We start from the raw sequence: 17,890 nt of genomic DNA, 5'->3' as shown, positions 1-17,890 counted from the left end.
TGGAAAAAACTGATTCAGAGACACTAGTGTGGGCTGCAATACATTTGCTTTCATTAGGACACCATGATCACGGTGTTTGGTTTGGATGGGGGCAAATAACCGCTTTATATATAGAGAGTTTATGGGATGGCATTGGGCAAATTGTCCCCAACCTACCTCTCAGAAGTATGGTTAGGTTGCACTGAGCCTAATAGTGGGGGGAATAATGTAATAATAAGGCATTTTCCAGAAAGGACCCAAGTTTGAAAATTGTCTTGGCTACTTTGAGGCCAAGTACAAAATTGTACTACTTGGGAATTTGCATGGGGTTTTTTTGGTTTCTGTAAACCCCACTGCCACATCCACCTCTTTGTAGTAGTGGAATAATTTATTGTTTACTTGCACATCACTTGTTCCATCACAGTTTTCACTGGCATCCCCTCAAAGCTCCCTGGATAACCTTGGGTCAGTCACATTCTTTCTTAGCCAAGCTTCCTCCACAGAAGTCTTGTGAGGATAAAAAGGGATAATCCTGCCCTGAGCTCCTTGGAGGAACTGCAGGATACAAATGTGACAAAGAAATACAGTGGTACCTCAGGTTACATATGCTTCAGGTTACAGACTCCGCTAACCCAGAAATAGTGCTTCAGGTTAAGAACTTTGCTTCAGGATGAGAACAGAAATCGTGCTCCAGCGGTGCAGCAACAGCAGGAGGCCCCATTAGCTGAAGTGGTGCTTCAGGTTAAGAACAGTTTCAGGTTAAGTACGGACCTCCGGAACGAATTAAGTACTTAACCTGAGGTACCACTGTAACATGTACAGCTCTGATATAAAAAGAAGCATTTATTTTTGTACAATGGCTTTTGTTCTAAAGAGCAAGAAAGGATATTCCTAGACTTTCTCTATCTGGCAATATTGTATTAATAATGAAAACCCCAAAAGGCCTGTTTTGAGAAATCTCATTTATAAAGGTGTTAGAAATTATTCTGGACATATTTCCCTTTAACAGGGGCTAGAATAGAAAGTGAAAGCCCTGTATGCAATTGACATCATTCATTTTTGGTGTTCCTTTAATTTTGTTGGAGATTATATATAGAAAGGTACTAGAGGCAAGCCAAGCAGTTCCTTTTTTGGGTACGAAGGCTTGTTGAGCAGTGAAAACCAAACCCTAAGCCAGCCAGAAATGAAACTGAAACCCTCAGCGTCAGTTCTTATTAAATTTTGTAAGGAAACCTGTATATAGTGCCAGACACATCTCATTCTTCTAAGCTCAAGCCACAGGTTTTAAGCAGCTAATTATAAATTCCACAATGGAAAAATTAGAAGTCCTGTGACATCACTGCTGAACCTTGTGTGGGATCCATCAGTGTACAGTACTATGAGTGTATGTATATTGGAATTTGGGTGGTCCACATGAATATTATATAAGCCGCATTTCCCCTCATTTTATTCTTCTGTCAAGCCATATATGCTTTGTCTGGATTAGCTGAAACTGATGCTAATGCACAAATGTTCCTCCACTTCCAAGAGAGCTAATGCTTGTCCACAACAGGCCTTACCGAAAAAAACAACCCCAAACTGTTGGGAAGTTTATTTTAAAGTTTGAAGAGTCCATTTATTTGGTTTTTTTAAAATTAAAAAGGACAGTAGCATTTCCCTTAAGAAAGAAAGTAGAAAGAGGCTTTGAGAGTGAGGCGGGGAGGTCTATGTGCTTGCTACTTCCTATGTGATGATAGTTTTCATCCTAGAAGTATATTTGCAAGTCATTCCACTAACTAACAAAATATGTTTACATAACCTGTTTATAGTTGTAGGGAACTGTATTCTTTGTGGGTGGGAGGAAACCACTAACACATGAAGAATTTGAATGACACATCTACGGTGAAGTTTGAATATGTGTGTTTGTATACACATGGTCCATGTTGACCAATGTGAATTCTACTGTCTTCACTGGGACTTCTTAAATGTGGATTCTTGGTGTGCCATGGTGTTGTTTTAAATTCCCCCACCCCCCTTTAGACCAAAAATAAATGCGTTTTTCTCAGGAGTGTATCCTGAGATACAGTGGTGGCCATTTTGCTTATTTGTGAAAATATTTTATTTATTTATTTATATGCCACTGAATGCCAAGATGGCTTCTCAGTGGTTTGCAAAATATAGACACTATCAATCTGAACAGGTCTGCTAGTGCAAGAACTTATAACCACTCTTTTCCCTTCCCACATGTCTGCTTATAAATACGCACCAGGGGCTGTTGGGGGAACCCCTGGAACAGATTCAGTGGGTGTTTGGAGAGAGGAGAGGATGTAGACGTTTCATTGCACAACTAAAGGTCCTTGTGCTAGTGATGCTGTTTAGTTGGGTATCACCCATAGAAACCAGTTGTACAACTGAGTAGATCCAGTATGGAGCTTTTTTTCCAGGGTTGGTTAATTTGTTTTTCTTGAAGATAGTTTATTATGGTAATTGGCTTGCAAAACAACACTTTGTTTCATTTCCTAAAAGCATCTTTGAAACAACACTCTCTCCACCCCTTCTTCCTGCTGTTTCCAAAGGTGGCTCAGTTGTCTTGGATTGAGAAAAAAGTAGCTGCTGCTCTTTTTGGGACTCCGCCAACTTCAACAATTCATGAAGCTTTGCAGAATTTTCTTAAGGTAGATACTATTTCCCACTCCCTCATTTCTCTGCAAAAGCCCACCTACCAAGTGGCTGGTGTTCAAGAAATTTGCTCAACAAGTTGTTCTCGGCAGCTATAAATTCAAAGCTCTTCTAAAGGCCAAAGATTTCTGAAATAATATCTGTAGAGGAGTAACTGCACGCATCTGCCTAAACTAAATTTAATTCATCTGCTATGTCAGCGTTTGTTGGGATTTGGGCTGCTTAAAGTGTAAAACACCTTAAGGTTCATATGGAGAGCTGTTTATGTGAAAGTTGCACCTGTTAGAGCTTTTGGCTTGTGAATAGGATCCTGTTTGAAAGAAACCTGGCATGATGTATTGTGCAATTTGCAAGCTGTAATTTGCAGGTTCTGCCCGGAATAGATGGGCAGGACCATCCACCCAGTGCCACGCTGGTCCTGCTTTTTGAGCTGCAAACTGCCTTGTGGCCCTCCACCTCATTGAAACTGGGGCCATTTTAATTTAACTTATTCACCTCCTCAAGTGCCCCCTCACTGGGTCTGGGTCCCCATGGGTCCCACAATGCCACATGTGTTACCTCAGTGGCTGAGTTTCCTGACATTCTTTGTTCCACACACTTTGGGTTAATGGTGGCAAGCAGATGCAGCCTCAGCTGCTGGGTTGACCATTTCCTACTGTGCTGTGTCTTTCTGTCCCCTGCTATTGCTGCATGCCTGGCAGATATTCCACCACCACCACCAAGTGGTGTAGCCCCTAGGCCTAAGTCCAGGGCTAACAGTGCCACTGTTTCTAAGAGGATCTTTGTGCTTTATTATAAATATTCCATTGACTTTGGTGTTCTTGCTGTCCTGTTCTTCATCTTTTTCTCTTCTTGGTCAGGCTGAAGAACTACGCCCTGGATATTCGAAACACAATTATGTCTATTTGGCAAAGGTAAGTGAAACTAGTCTGCTCTCTTCCTTTAATATAATGCAGCGATTTCTATTAACTTATTGTGATGTTTTCCCTCCTCTCTCCTATCCAGTGCTACAAAGATCTTGGCCAGAGGACCAATGCGCTGAAGTTCTGTGACACTGCATTATCAATCCTGTCAGTCACCAAAGAGGTGCGTCTGAAGCCCCATTTAAATGTTATTTATTTATTGGACTTGTATATCACCCTTCATCATAAGATCTCAGAGCAGTTCACAAGATAAAAATGCAAGATAAAAAAATAAATATCTAAAAGAAAAAACAACAAAGCAATAAACTCCCCCTTCCCACAGACACATTTAAAAGGCTGTAGACTATTATTCTATATGGGACGCAGGTGGCGCTGTGGGTTAAAGCCTCAGCGCCTAGGACTTGCTGATCGAAAGGTCGGCAGTTCGAATCCCTGCGGCGGGGTGCGCTCCCGCTGCTCGGTCCCAGCGCCTGCCAACCTAGCAGTTCGAAAGCACCTCCGGGTGCAAGTAGATAAATAGGGACCGCTTACCAGCGGGAAGGTAAACGGTGTTTCCGTGTGCGGCTTTGGCTTGCCAGATGCAGCTTTGTCACGCTGGCCACGTGACCCGGAAGTGTCTCCGGACAGCGCTGGACCCTGGCCTCTTGAGTGAGATGGGCGCACAACCCCAGAGTCTGTCAAGACTGGCCCGTACGGGCAGGGGTACCTTTACCTTTACCTAGACTATTATTCAGCCGAAGGCCTTGTTGAAGAGCAACATTTTCGCCTGGCACCTAAAGATATATAATGAAGATGCCAGATGAACCTCCCTAGGGAGAGCATTCCACAAAAGGGGGGTGCCTTCTTTGGAAGCAGTTTCTGCTGCCTCATCAGTCACCTAGGGATGTTATGATACAGTCATGTATCATAGCCTGAATCATTAAGGTCTTTTCCATGCTATTGTTAGTCGAGATGATGAAGTTCAGGGTCTGTATGGTGGTACTTGTCTTCTGCTGCTTTCATGTACTTTAAAGAGTGCTGCATAGGAGAGCTTCATGGTACGTTGTACTTTTATTTCTGTAGAGCAGGAATGGGAAAGATTGTGGCCATCTAAATATTTAACTCCCAAACCCTGTCAGCCCCAGCCAGTGGTCAAGTTCTGCCACAGTTGTAGCTCCACTATATCTGGAGGGCCACAAGTCCCCAACCTCCTCTTCCTCTAGTGCTCTAGAGGAACAGTTAGAAACAAAAAAGAGAGAGAAGTCCCGGGCCCAAATCGTTATGAAATATGGCAGTTGCATGCAAAGTAGAAGGTGGCTTGTGACATCCCCAGTGTGACTGATTGCAGTAACACATGGAAACTGCATAAATCGAGTAAAAACTAATATGATGAAATTATGTTTAAACAGAGGACTATCATAATAGTGATGCTTATTTTAATGAGGAACTGGGTGGCATGCAGTGCAGTTAGTCACACTGATCAGATGAGCTGTGACTGTCTATTTTGAAGTTCTGCATTAGAATTGTCATAGGCAATTCAATAAGCAGTGTGGAGCGTTCCTTAAGGCTACGAAGCCCAACATCAGAGGCCCACCATGCAAAACGTGCTACAAATGCACTTAAATATAAGATGGGTGGTATTTTTTTGCAGGGAGGAGGAAGACTTGATTCAGATAAATTATATCTTATTTACTTACGCAAGAAGTTTGAAATGTGGAATTCTGTAGTGCAAGCTTTGGGACCAGTGCTGCAAGCAGGTTCAGGTGGGGAAATTGTCTGGCATCTCTTCCTGTTACTTGACAGTATTTTGGCAAAGATTTGCAATGAGTACAATAAATATCTTTCAAGGCACTGATACATAATTTCTTGGTTTGGTTATGTTGTCTTAATATTGTTGAAAGAACTATCAAGCAAAAGCTTGGTGTGGACACATTAATTATGGAGTTGGATAGATTTCTGAAGTCTTCCCAGATCTCCAGTCCAGTTCATGCTCCAAGATAAACTAAGAGGTCCTTCACAGCTCTGTCTGCCTAACTTGAGATTTCATATCCTTCCCAAGTGGCTCATTCTGCTATAGAATTCCTATGAGGTTTCCTAACACTTATCCTAAATCTGTTATACTGCACTTTAATCCTACAGGGCACATTTCAAAAGTCTCCAAGACTTTAATGTGTCCACAGAGTTGTTAATTCCTAGGGTTTTTCTGTGTATTGCAGGGTGCTCTGCATTTTATCTCTCCAGCTTACCAGGGCTTGTAATGTGGTCTTCTCAGTAGTGACCCTTTAGTTACAGAATGTTCTTCTTGTAAGACAGGCCAGTATTATTCTCCCCATATTGCAGTGGGGATGGGAGGACCAAGGATGAGTGAAAGTAGCTTACCTAAGGCCATCTCATGATATCATAGCGGAGGTGAGGCTTCAGATAGCAGTTTCCTGGCTAATAGTTGACATTCTTAGCCATTATGGGTCACTGACTCTCAGATGTAATGAGATTACTCTAACAAACCGCCACTTGTGTGAACATAAGCAATGAGCTTGAACACTCCCTCCTCTTCTCTGCTCAGCTGCAGAGGAGATTTATTTGTTTCTTATACCTCAGCGTTCAATGACATCTGATCCAGTTGTTTTGAACATCCTGTCGACATCTGAACCAGGCCTATTTCTTCTGTTCCCCTCCTTGTTTTACATTGAGTTAAAAGTAGTCAATATCTCTTTCCATTGTTTCTTCTTCTTATGACGAAACTACCAAGTCGCTGTAGATTTGCATCAAACAGCATGTTGCCTCTTCTGTGTATCTTTTTTGCTATTAGCTAGAAATGAACTCACTGTGGGAGTTCAGTTCCTATCATCTTATCTGCTGTTGGCCAGGAAGCTTTCGTCAATGGATCCCGAAATATCAGTGCCCACTGAGTGTTAACAACATTGCAGGGCTAAACCCTTTTCCAGTTATCTTTGTGTGTGCCTTGTCCCATCAGTCTGGCGGTTGGGACTGGTGATTCCCAGAGTACAGTGACTGGGAATCAAGCCCAATACACCTTGCATAAAACTGAAGACTAATTCATGCATATACCTGGCTTTGTAGGATACTGCTTAAATAGAACCAGTTTATTGCAGCTCCAAAAGACCAAGGCAACTGCTCCATGCAAGTGCCTGTGCAGTACTGGTGTCCTCAGCCATAGCGTCACTAAATTTGCAGTGTTCAGAAGTGCCTCATGCTGCTGTGGAGCCACATCATACAGACAACTTGCTGCTTGGAGATATAACACCCACAGGGTTCCATTTGAAATAGTCATATGCAGACAAACTGAGCTTTGCAACTGTAGAACAGTGACTTTGTGGGAGACACCAAATACATCAAAATGCAATGCGATCTGAAATAATCATAACTATTGCAGTAGACTATATTTGACTTCTAAATATCTGTGTTTGAAGCAGTGGCGTAGCATGGGTTGTCAGCACCCGGGGCAAGGCAAGTAATTTGCACCCCCTAACCCATGGATTTGCGCCCCCTAACCCGTGGATTTGCGCCCCCTAACCCCCAGATGTTGTGCCCGGTGCGGCCGGGCCCCCCCTGCACCCCCCCCACGCTACACCACTGGTTTGAAGGGCCTAGAAATGATGATAATGTAAGTCACAAACTTCAAGCCACAGGAGTGCCTGGGTTCACTTAAAGTCTTCCAAAAGGTGATGACTGGAGGATGAAAACCTTTATTAGTATCCGTTAGAATGTAATGTAATGAATACTTCAATGCAGGAGGAAGTTGGAAAGGAAAATCATTGTATCAGGTTAGCCCCCCACCCTTTGTTCAGCTTTCTACTTAGCTATTGCATAATGATTAAAAGGAAGAATGAACTAGTTATGTTTTCCCAGTCCATAAACACTGAAAATAATCCCTTGTTTTGATGCAGAAATTGGCAGTGGGTATAGAAGCTCTGGGTGGTTCTTCATATGCAATGTCCTTTTTTTCTTTTAGGATAAAGAGGCTGATGAAGATTTAGAAACATTGCTTCCGTCACTGAAACTGTGAACCAAACAACAACAAGCACTTTTCGTTATGTTTTTGAATGATACTGTGAAAGGCATCTGGGAACGCAGATCCGAGTTCTGAAAGCACCTGTATGTGGGTTTTGTGGAGTTCAGTGGGGTTTATAGCCATGGAAGGCTTAGAATTTGGGGAAACAGGGCTGAGATAATACCAAAGGGCTGTATCTAAGGCTGGCTTTGATCTAGTGGAAAGCACATCCACTTGCACAAGATGATGCACCCAGATTCACCAGTTACCTACTGTTGTGTCCTCTGCCTATCCCATAATGTTTCAGAGGGTTTCCCAACCCACGGGAGCAGCTTTTGAGGAGGCAGGTGGGGGAGTGGGTATGGAACACTGGATAGGGGTGGGATAGGCAAAAAACAGGTGCCTCTTGTGTAGAAGCAGAAGCGTTTTCCATTATTACTACAAAGCCACTGCTGGGTACAATCCCAATAATAATCCCAATACAATCCCAATAATAAAGTCAAGGGACAGATGGATCTGTCAATTTCAGTTTTCTAAGTTTCTCATTTTTCCGGTCTTAAATTCAGTTTTCCACATTGTGGCAGCACCCTGCAGGATCCCGCTCCACTTTTAAATACTAAGGGAAGGAGAGCGGTACCTTAAATTCTAAGGGAAGGAGAGTGCCAGCATTTTAGTGTGAATTTCTTCTCATAAACACAATTTTGTATGCATAGTTTTGACTGACATCCATACCTTTGGAAGCAATTTCCCCCAATACATTTATGTATGTTATTGTTAACCAATACTTGTTTCTATGCACACTTTCTCCTAACATATGCATTTTTGTAAATATTGTGCAGTTGGAAAACTGCACTGCAAAATTCATAGAATTGCTAATTTTGAAGGATGGCTGTGTTTCAATTCTCCTATTGTTCCAGAATGTGCAATTTCGGTATGTTCCCCTTTAAATGTGAACTGAATCTAATTTCTTCCCCAACCCTAATGAAGTCTGAAACCCCAGGGGAAAAAGTCATTGGACTGGATTACTTCAAGCCCATTAAGAATGTAGCAGTTACTCATGTGCAGCAGGTGTCATATGCCTGCATTAAGACATTTATTTACACGAGACACCCATTCAGCCACATATTGTTGGTTACGCTGTAAAAGAATTATCAGTCCACCAGTGGAGTCCAATCATGTGAATGTTTACTGAGAATTATGACCTGGCAGGCTCTTCTTATGTTCTTATGCTAAGCAGGATTGTCTTGAATGCCACCCCAGACTTCTATTCAGATGGGTTTGTTGAGGCATGCCAACACTCCCAATTCTCCATATGGTGGCTGGTTCACATGAAGCCTTATTTGTGACTGCACAACACCAACTTAAAGCATCACCATATGTCTCAGGCATTGCCCTGTTTTGACTGGGCTGAAAAAAGTGCAGCTAACTCTGGAATTGGTTTTAGTTTTAAATGCTGCTGCTGCTTCTTGGCAACATATACTCATGGGCTCTCTGTAGCAGAACACATCCATGATCGCCTCATTCCTTTTACAGTGGTACCTCGGGTTAAGAACTTAATTTGTTCTGCAGGTCAGTTCTTAACCTGAAACTGTTCTTAACCTGAGGTACCACTTTAGCTAATGGGGCCTCCCGCTGCTGCCGCGCTGCCGCCACATGATTTCTGTTCTCATCCTGAAGCAACGTTCTTAACCCGAGGTACTATTTTTGGGTTAGGGGAGTCGGTAACCTGAAGCGTCTGTAACCTGAAGCATCTGTAACCCGAGGTACCACTGTGCAGGCTTAATCTGCAATGAATAAGTTTTGCATTGGGGCCCTTAGGTGAATGTCGCCAAGGAAATTGGAACATTGAAATCATGCATTTGTCTCTTTAAACACATTTCTACTAGTATTAATTTTTAAGACTTTGCTAGGAATCTCCAAACATAAAATCCACTGCTGACAATGGATGTCTTGATGGTCATTAATCGTCTTGAGAGTGACTAGGAAGCTAGTCTTCATTGCCTTGATGTGGACTTGTTCTTTTCCCTTTTCTCTTGGAAAGTATGTAAGTTGTGGGAGAATTGCTCTTTGAGGCTGTTATTTTAATCTCTGGATTTTAAATAGAAATATAATATTTTATAAATCATGAATTTACATGTTATGCTGTTCTTGAAACCTCTGAAATTGAAATATTAAATGAGATTTGATGGAATTGCCTGCTGTGGTCGTATATTTCTATATGCATTGTGGCAAAGAGAGTTGCTTCAAGGCACTGCTTCTGGTGAACAACTGATAGAATGTAAAGTCTATGCATATTGGAGAAGGAACCTGAACTGAACATGGGCAGCATAAAGAGTCTGGAGAGTTTCAAGTCATAGCAGTGAAGCCTCAGTTGTCCTCACCCCTTCCCAGTTCCCACCTGCCCAAATCCACTTATATAAACAGTTTAATACAGGCAATTTGTTGCAATCTGGGCATCTGACCAATTCTTGTTTGGATCTATGATTAGATAATCCTTTCAGACTTCACAGCATCAAACTTTGTCTTCCGTAGGCAACAACTATCTTACTAAATGAATGCATTCACATATTTGATATCTTTCAAGAGAAATAGATGGTCCTGATGGCAGCCCTTGTAAATCTTTATTATCCCGTCTGTGGTGGTGTTCCTATAGCGGAGATGGTGTTACAACAAAATTGTGCATACTCCAGAACGTCCAAACCTTAGAAATATAGCTTTAAAGGCCCATTTTCCCCTTCAGCACTCTGCTTCTTATCCACATTCCTATTGATTGCTTCTGTTTTGGTTTATCAACCAAGCTTGTGTCATGCCTACTGTTTCTGCTTCCTCCCAGTCACCTTCTGGAGGGATGACTGCTTAGAAAGGGAGAATATGGAATATTTTCTTGAATATGCAGACTTCCTGTCTCATCTCTTTCTCTAGCTGAATAATCTGTACACACATCCCTACTCCCCCCCAAAAAAAAAAAACAATCCTGGGAACTGTAGTTTAAGGGTGCTGTGAATGATAGCTGCGATGATTCTTTATGGCATCTGGAAAACATGCTTTTCAACATGGTGCATACACAGCTGTCTCCTGTAAACCGCCTTTTATCCATAGATCTCAGGGCGGTTCACAACATAAAATTACAATACTAAGTAGGGAAAGTCCACCTTTCCTAATGCTGACTTGCCTGTCATAGCTGGGGCCGATTTGCATATGTAGCTTGCTAAAGATAGCTTTTACAAATACTGCTCAAAGCCACAAACAATTCTGGCACTGATAGGTTTCATATTTACATAACGCTGAAAATAGTTCCCTATTATATTCTATGCTTAACACAATGATGTTAGTGTTCTCACAGCTAATTGAGACTTGCTACAATAAGCTAGCAAGCATTATTTTCCATACATTCCAGAAGCTTCTGGCATCCATTTTGTGTCATCTTTCTGTGTGATTTTGCTTCCTGGGGATGATGGCTTAGCCACAAAACACATCTAAAAAGGGGGAGGGGAGGAACAAACCAGCACCATTTCACTTATGCACGTTTAATATGCAGGCTGTACCGCTCTCCTTCCCTTAGGAGCAAAATAATCTGAACCACTTATTTGCTGAGCCACCCAGAAAACAAAGTTGTTCTGCCTCCCTGCCATCTTTATTGCCAAACCTAATGTAATCTTAAACTTGTGAGCTACCCAGCCAAGTTTTGAGTGACTTAGTATGTGGTTTTTATGCCAGGCAGACAGGCAAACCACTCAGCAGTGACCACAAGCTTGTCAGTAAGCTATACCTGACACAGAAGAGTCCCAGGGGCAGGAAGAAGAGCCATAATTCCCAAACTCCAATAGTGTAAAAGTGCTCAAATATCGCATTGCTTGAGTGTATCTTGCAGTGAAAGGTTGCTTGACTTCCACATCCTTATGTGCTCTGATTACACATATGTTTATGTGCGTTTGTGCACATGTGTGTGTATATAGGTATATAGAAGATATAAAAAAGTAAAGGGTCTGCATTATTTTTTTCCTTTCGTGTTTACTTTATATGGTCAGTTTATTTAGTAGTTAGACCATTTCTCTATACCACATGGGCCATGCAAGGGAGCTGATGTTATACATGTGGGGATTTTGTAGAGTGTTAAAAATGCTTACTATATTTTATTAATCATAGGATAAATGCATAGTTCTTGCTGCATGGTATTTGCATAGGCTGTTTTAGCATAGCTCCTCTTGTGACATATTCTGAAGTTGTCCTAGGAACTTGCATAGGCTAAAAGATAGTAAAACAATGGCTATAAATGGCTCTGTTTAAAGCTCCCATTATCAGGAAGAGGAGAAACATAATATCACTCTCTAAGGAAACTGGTCTTGTCGTTTGAAATATTTACACTCGATGATAGAAAGCAGACTGCAATAAATTGCAGAATAAAACCCATTTTGTGCTTTTTAATACTCCCCTGGCAGAAAAAGTTCCTACCATATGATATGGAAGCAATCTACCATGTCAGTCATACAAAGGCATGTGTTAACTGCTCTCACACAGCATTTATGGGTTTGGCAAAATGCATTTCTTACACATGTCATTTGCCAGTGTTCTATTAATGGAAATAAATATAGCTTAGGGATATTTAGCCATCTTTTTATTTTATGGCTAAAGATTATTGCTTTGTCCAAATCACCACTCAAAGTAACTCATACTGCAGGGTCCAGTAAGGGGAGATCTGTGGGTGCTATTGATATTATTACACAGTGCAATGTTCACATAGTCCCTATTGATCTTGATAAGTGCATATACTGTAGCTGCATACTCTCCATGCATTTAAAACGTGTCCCTTCCCCTGAAAATTCCTGGAATTTGTAGTTTATTCCTCACACTCTCTAAACAAACTACAGCTTCCCGGCTTCTCCATGGGGAAGCAACATGCTTTAAATCTATGGCCAATGCTCAGCCATAATGCAGATAAAAGTACACATTCCCAGGTGCCATCAAATCCAATTGCCAGGGGAACGCTGGTGGACCAGCCCTCCTTGTCCTGGTGGGTAATAATGAGGCTTTTAAGTTTTATTGTTGCTTGTTTGTGATGATTAGACCAAAATGAAAGGGTAAGAATCACGTCTGGAGGGACGCGGGTGGTGCTGTGGGTTAAACCATAGAGCCTAGGACTTGCCGACCAGAAGGTCAGCGGTTTGAATCCCCGTGACGGTGTGAGCTCCCGTTGCTTGGTCCCTGCTCCTACCAACCAGCAGTTTGAAAGCATGTCAAACTGCAAGTAGATAAATAGGTACCGCTCCAGCGGGAAGGTAAACAGCGTTTCCGTGTGCTACTCTGGTTCGCCAGAAGCAGCTTAGTCATGCTGGCCACATGACCTGGAAGCTTTACGCCGGCTCCCTCTGTCAATAAAGCGAGATGAGTGCCACAACCCCAGAGTCGGTCACGACTGGACCTAATGGTCAGGGGTCCCTTTACCTTTACCTTTACGAATCACTCTGTAAGAAAGGGGCAGGGAACCTGTGGCCCTCTGGGTGTTGATGGGAGTTGTAATCCAAGAAAATCCGGAGGGAGGGATATTATCCCTCTTTGCTGCAAGATAATACTTATTGAGACTGGGAAAATAAGAGGGCTGTTGCTTTCAGTTTTTTTTGTAGTGACTATTGCAAGGGACAAAATGCCAAATTTGAAGAAATTTGAAATGGGAGAAGTTGGATACTTTTTTGAAGGGATTCCTACTTCGGATTAGTAACTTAAACTTGCATTTTGAACACTAGCATCAATATGGTAAGGCAGCCCCACTATGGAAAGACACTAAACACCTTGTATACTATGATAATGCTCCCAGTATTTCCATTTTTGTACTAGAGCACAGCGCTGCACGAGGAGCACTGCCAGCTGCTGTGTGCACATACTCTAGGAGTGCTATACGAAGAGAGAGTTGTAGAAACATATTCACACTGAAAAACCTTCAGTCATACCGGCTCTGGTCAACACAGGCTGAGATTGTCCCATGGGTCAAGCCTGCTTTTGGGATCCTGTGCATAGCTGTGCATTTTTCGTCCTGATTGCACTGGCAATTGCTGTTGAAGGGAGCGCTGGGCCAGCCGTACAGAAGGTTCCCATTAGTGCCGAAAGCAGAAACATGTGGGAATGTCATGAACAACTTGCTGGCTCATTTCAGCCTCAGGGGTGCCTGATTGATCACTTGAGGCTGGCCAGTCCCCTTCATTACGCACGGCAGAAGGGGGCAAATATGCATGAAATAGCCTGAAAGTTGCTCTAAAATAACAGAAGATACAAAAGAGGGAGGTCACATTGCTCTCTATTCTGCCTCTGTTGCATCTGTTGTTGTCATCTGTCTTGGGAGACAACGGAGGAGTGTGCCTTTTGGGGTGAAGTCAAACTGTTGGAGAGTTACACTTCCTGTTATTGCATCATTAATAATAATGCACATTTTAGAGGATGAGAGTTCCTAATAGACAATGGCCTGGGTTGCATATTTAGGAGTAAATGTGCCCCATTCTTGCCTGATGGATCTCCATGAAGCCTATAGCTTATGGTGTTACACAAAGGTTTTTGGCTTATTTCTAGCTTATTACTCATAGTTTGATTGAATATCTTTCTTTTTGGAAATAAACCACAGTTCAGGTTTGGAATGTGCCACAAGCTACAGTACTGAGCTGCACAGGGAGGTGGGGGGAGGAGAAACAATGCAGGAGTTTGTGTGAGCAGATAGAGACATGTTCACCATTAAACCATCATTTAGGTAATACTGTGACTTACATACAATTGCCGGGGTATTTGTACATACTATATCAACAATACCTTCAACAATCCTGTAAGGTGTGCCAGTCTCACAACAGGTAGCTGGTTGCAGGCTTGTTTAAGCCTCTTACTATTTGGTTCCTGATAAGTCCCCTTTATATCCCTCTTAAAGGAATAAACATGACACAATCTTGTGTAAAGTATATAAAAGATTACTCACATCATCAGTTCACATTTGGATCCCTGAAGGCAGACTTAGTTACAAAGTATATACATTTGGATCTACCCCATGGCGGGGGGGGATAATCCCAGCGACTGCAGACTAGCAGTCACTGCAGCTCACACAACGAAAGGAAGATGGAGAAGAGTTGAAAAGAAGGGAAGTGTGCTGCGTGCCTTGCCCTTTTGTTACCTGAACAGGTAAGGTCACGCCCACCTCTAGTCACATGTAAGAGGAAGGATGTTCCAGGCCAGGAGGAAACAGGAATTTTTCGACTGGCTGGACCAAACATTCCCCCGCATGTCTTCTCTAGGAAAACAAGGAATGTTGTACTTGACTGCTACTTATCTATCACATCCCACATTATTCCCATAGGGCAATAGTGGTTTGCTGAAGGCCAGCTAGTAATTCATGGCCAAGAAGAGATTTGAACTAGGAACTTCCTAACCACTGGGGTAACATCAGGAAAAGCTTTCAGAAGCAACAGCTTCTTACCTTACCTTACCTAAATGTAACTATTGGGGGGTGCATTGTCATCTGTTTTTCATACTGGTTCCCCCACCCTCCTTTGGTTGGCTTTATAAGACTGAGTTCCTTCTCCACAGCAGGGGTGAAAAACCTTCCCTTGGGCATAATCTGTTGGGGGCACTGGGCAGTGATAGGCAGGGGCTCCCCATTATTTCTTTCTGAGACCAACACCCTCTGATTAAATGTGGTCAAGATAGTAGCTCTAGTGTAGGTATGGATGAACCAGTCAGTTTCTGGTATTTAATGTAATTGGATATACAGTGGTACCTCTTCTTACATGCACCTGTGGTTACAGATCCTTTGGGATACGCATGCGGCAAACCCGGAAGTATTTTTCTGACCAGAGCTCTGGAATGGATCCTGTCTGCAACCGGAGGTACCACTGTACTTTTGAGCCCAGAACCATATTGGGACATTCAAAAAGTGCCAAAGGAAACAGCTAACTGCCAACTCACACATTAAAAGTGTAGATCTAGTTCCTTTGCATCAGATATTTGCGAATCCCCAAACATTTCTACTTTGACGTGTTTGCCATTGCCAGATCAGCCTTGCACCACTTGGTAGCCTCAGATATTTTGAACCACAACTCCCATCAGACCTAGCCAGCATGGCCGTGCTAGCTGGGACTGATGGGAATTGTAGTCCAATACATCTGGAGGGCCCCACGTTGTGGAAGACAGCTCTAGGTTGCATTTCAAGAGTTCTTTTTCTAATGTCTATTTTGTTCTCCCTGCGCCACTCCATCCTCAGACACAGAGACTTTGTTTACATTTAGCTCTTCCCATTTTCCCCTCTACCTGATCCCGCTTAACAATACTGAGACTTAGCTTCTGTTGTAGGTTTCCTTTTCCCCTCCAGAGTGGATTAACTGCTCTGCAAGGGGCTCAGTGTTACCAGCATCCTTGTCACGCACTTTAGAAGGTACTGTTTGGCATCAACATGCAGGATGTTAGGATACACAAGAGAGACAGAGAATGCATTTAAAACAGAAACAGCTTCAGGGAGGGAAGCTACTTCCCTTTTGTTCTTGCATCACTTGCACCGTTTACCCCACAAGGCACATTGTTCTGGACTGTAGATACAGGTCTGCCTTCTCACCTCTGCCAGAAGACAAGAGGCCAATGCAGTTGTATCTCGCAGCAAGCTGCAACATGAGCCAGGGCTTCAGACTGAAGCTGTTCAACTGAACTGAACCTCAGCAACAGGAAGGAAGCGCCGTCTCGCTAGACGCAGGAGAAATCCCCCAAACAAAGCTTCTTTTCCAGTCCAGAGGGTTTCTAGGAAAAGATTTTAATCTTCAGATCTATTGTTTTGCTTGATCAATCATCTCCAGAGACATTCAATCCAAAATCCACAACTGAGGGGAAAACCTGTATTAAAAATTAAAGCTATGTTTATACAAACCCAGAGGCAAGAAACCGTGCAAGTCTGATTTTATTTTAAATGGATACTTGCAGGATGCAGGCTCCATTTTGGCACCTGGCATCCTCAGGTAGTTGCCAGAGCTTCAGTGCCCCAGCAAAGCCCACAAGCATTGACTTCAGGACCTCCACTTCAGGAAGCAGAAGCCCTGGAATGACACTATATTAGGTGGCCCAGGGTATTGTGGGAAATTAAAATGGACGCTCCCAACAATCTTCGAAGCATCTTGAGGTTTCCACAACCCCATAGCTTGTAAAATTACCAGATTAGAACTAGCTTTTTAACAGCAGCTTGATCTGCAAAGGGGTGTATGGGGGGAATGTTATGCTCCTTCGGGATAGTTTGTCCACATTTGGTCCTCACCCTGCACCCTGTAGCTCCTGGAAAATGGCAGCAGGTGACAGGGGCCACACCCAGGCTTCAACTGGCTGGCTAGGTGAGGGTAGCTGATGGGTCTCAAACCCTGCTAGGGACTTCCCTGCATGTGAAAATAGGCTCTGGTGGATTGAGGCTACAAGACCAATAGTGGGTCCAACGGTCAAGAAGACAGTTTCTGCACATACTGTAGTGGGAAGTAAGGGGCTGATGAACCTGGGAAGGAGAAGGAAAACTCCTATATTTTCACTGCCTTGTGGGACATCTTCTGGAGAAGAAAAGGCTAAGGGACAAACCCTACACAAATCCGGAGTGAAGTAGGTAAATGGTGTGAAGACTCAAGTGGGGTACAGAAGACAAGCTTAGTTTTCTATCCTTGGAAGCTAGATTCTCAGTATAGGAAATCTCATAAAACAGAGATAGCCAAAGGGGCTATTTCCAGGATGTTTGGACTACAAGTCCCATTGGCCTCAGTCAGCATGACCAATCATAATGGAAGATGGGAACTGTAGTCCACAACACATTGGCTACCCATCCTAAACCCTGGGCCAAGATAGCAAGCAAAACACCAAACCCATGTAAGGAAGTAAACCTCTGCAAGTACAAAGTAGCTGCAGTATATAACTGGGTGTTTTGTCTTTACCCATGTTTGTAAGAGCTTTCTACTTCTCCATTGAGGACGATGTTGGGATTAATATGTTCCTGTGAGGGGGTGGCAAACTGTCCCTGTTAAAACAACAAGAGGGGTGCAACAAGAGGATGTCATCTTATCTCCTCATAGTTTAAACTGCATGTTATAGCAACAATGAGCAGGAGTCTGCTCTGAAGAGATGGTGTAATAGAATTTGGAACTGGGCAAGCTTATGCAGCAGTGTAGGCTTGCCAGGGGAGAAATAAAGGAATGCCTTTTCTTTCCCATTCATCAATTTGAATACTCAAGACCCTCCACTCTTACAGTGATCTCTTTAGAGAGACTCTTTGGTTTAAGCTTGGATTCACGTATCCTAAGAAAGAAATTGCAACTAGACTTTCATGTAGTACATCAGAAATTGATTTGCAGTA

General features: G+C 42.8%; 1 protein-coding gene across 2 annotated transcripts in view; it reads left to right on the top strand.

Annotated features, from left to right (window-relative positions):
* RMDN2 (regulator of microtubule dynamics 2) overlaps nt 1-9,742 on the top strand; it is a 36,197-nt gene extending 26,455 nt beyond the window's left edge. For both annotated transcript variants that reach the window (XM_083732645.1, XM_083732646.1), the window contains 4 exons: nt 2,535-2,633; nt 3,498-3,551; nt 3,643-3,723; nt 7,513-9,742. In XM_083732645.1, coding sequence (XP_083588771.1) covers nt 2,535-2,633; nt 3,498-3,551; nt 3,643-3,723; nt 7,513-7,566 — 288 coding nt within the window. In that variant the 3' untranslated portion in view covers nt 7,567-9,742. The remainder of the gene's footprint in view (nt 1-2,534; nt 2,634-3,497; nt 3,552-3,642; nt 3,724-7,512) is intronic.
* The last annotated feature ends 8,148 nt before the right edge of the window (nt 9,743-17,890 follow it).

Source organism: Podarcis gaigeae, assembly GCF_964106915.1.
Source record: "Podarcis gaigeae genome assembly, chromosome: 3".
Lineage (NCBI taxonomy): Eukaryota > Metazoa > Chordata > Lepidosauria > Squamata > Lacertidae > Podarcis > Podarcis gaigeae.
This window is presented reverse-complemented; position numbering and strand designations above follow the sequence as displayed.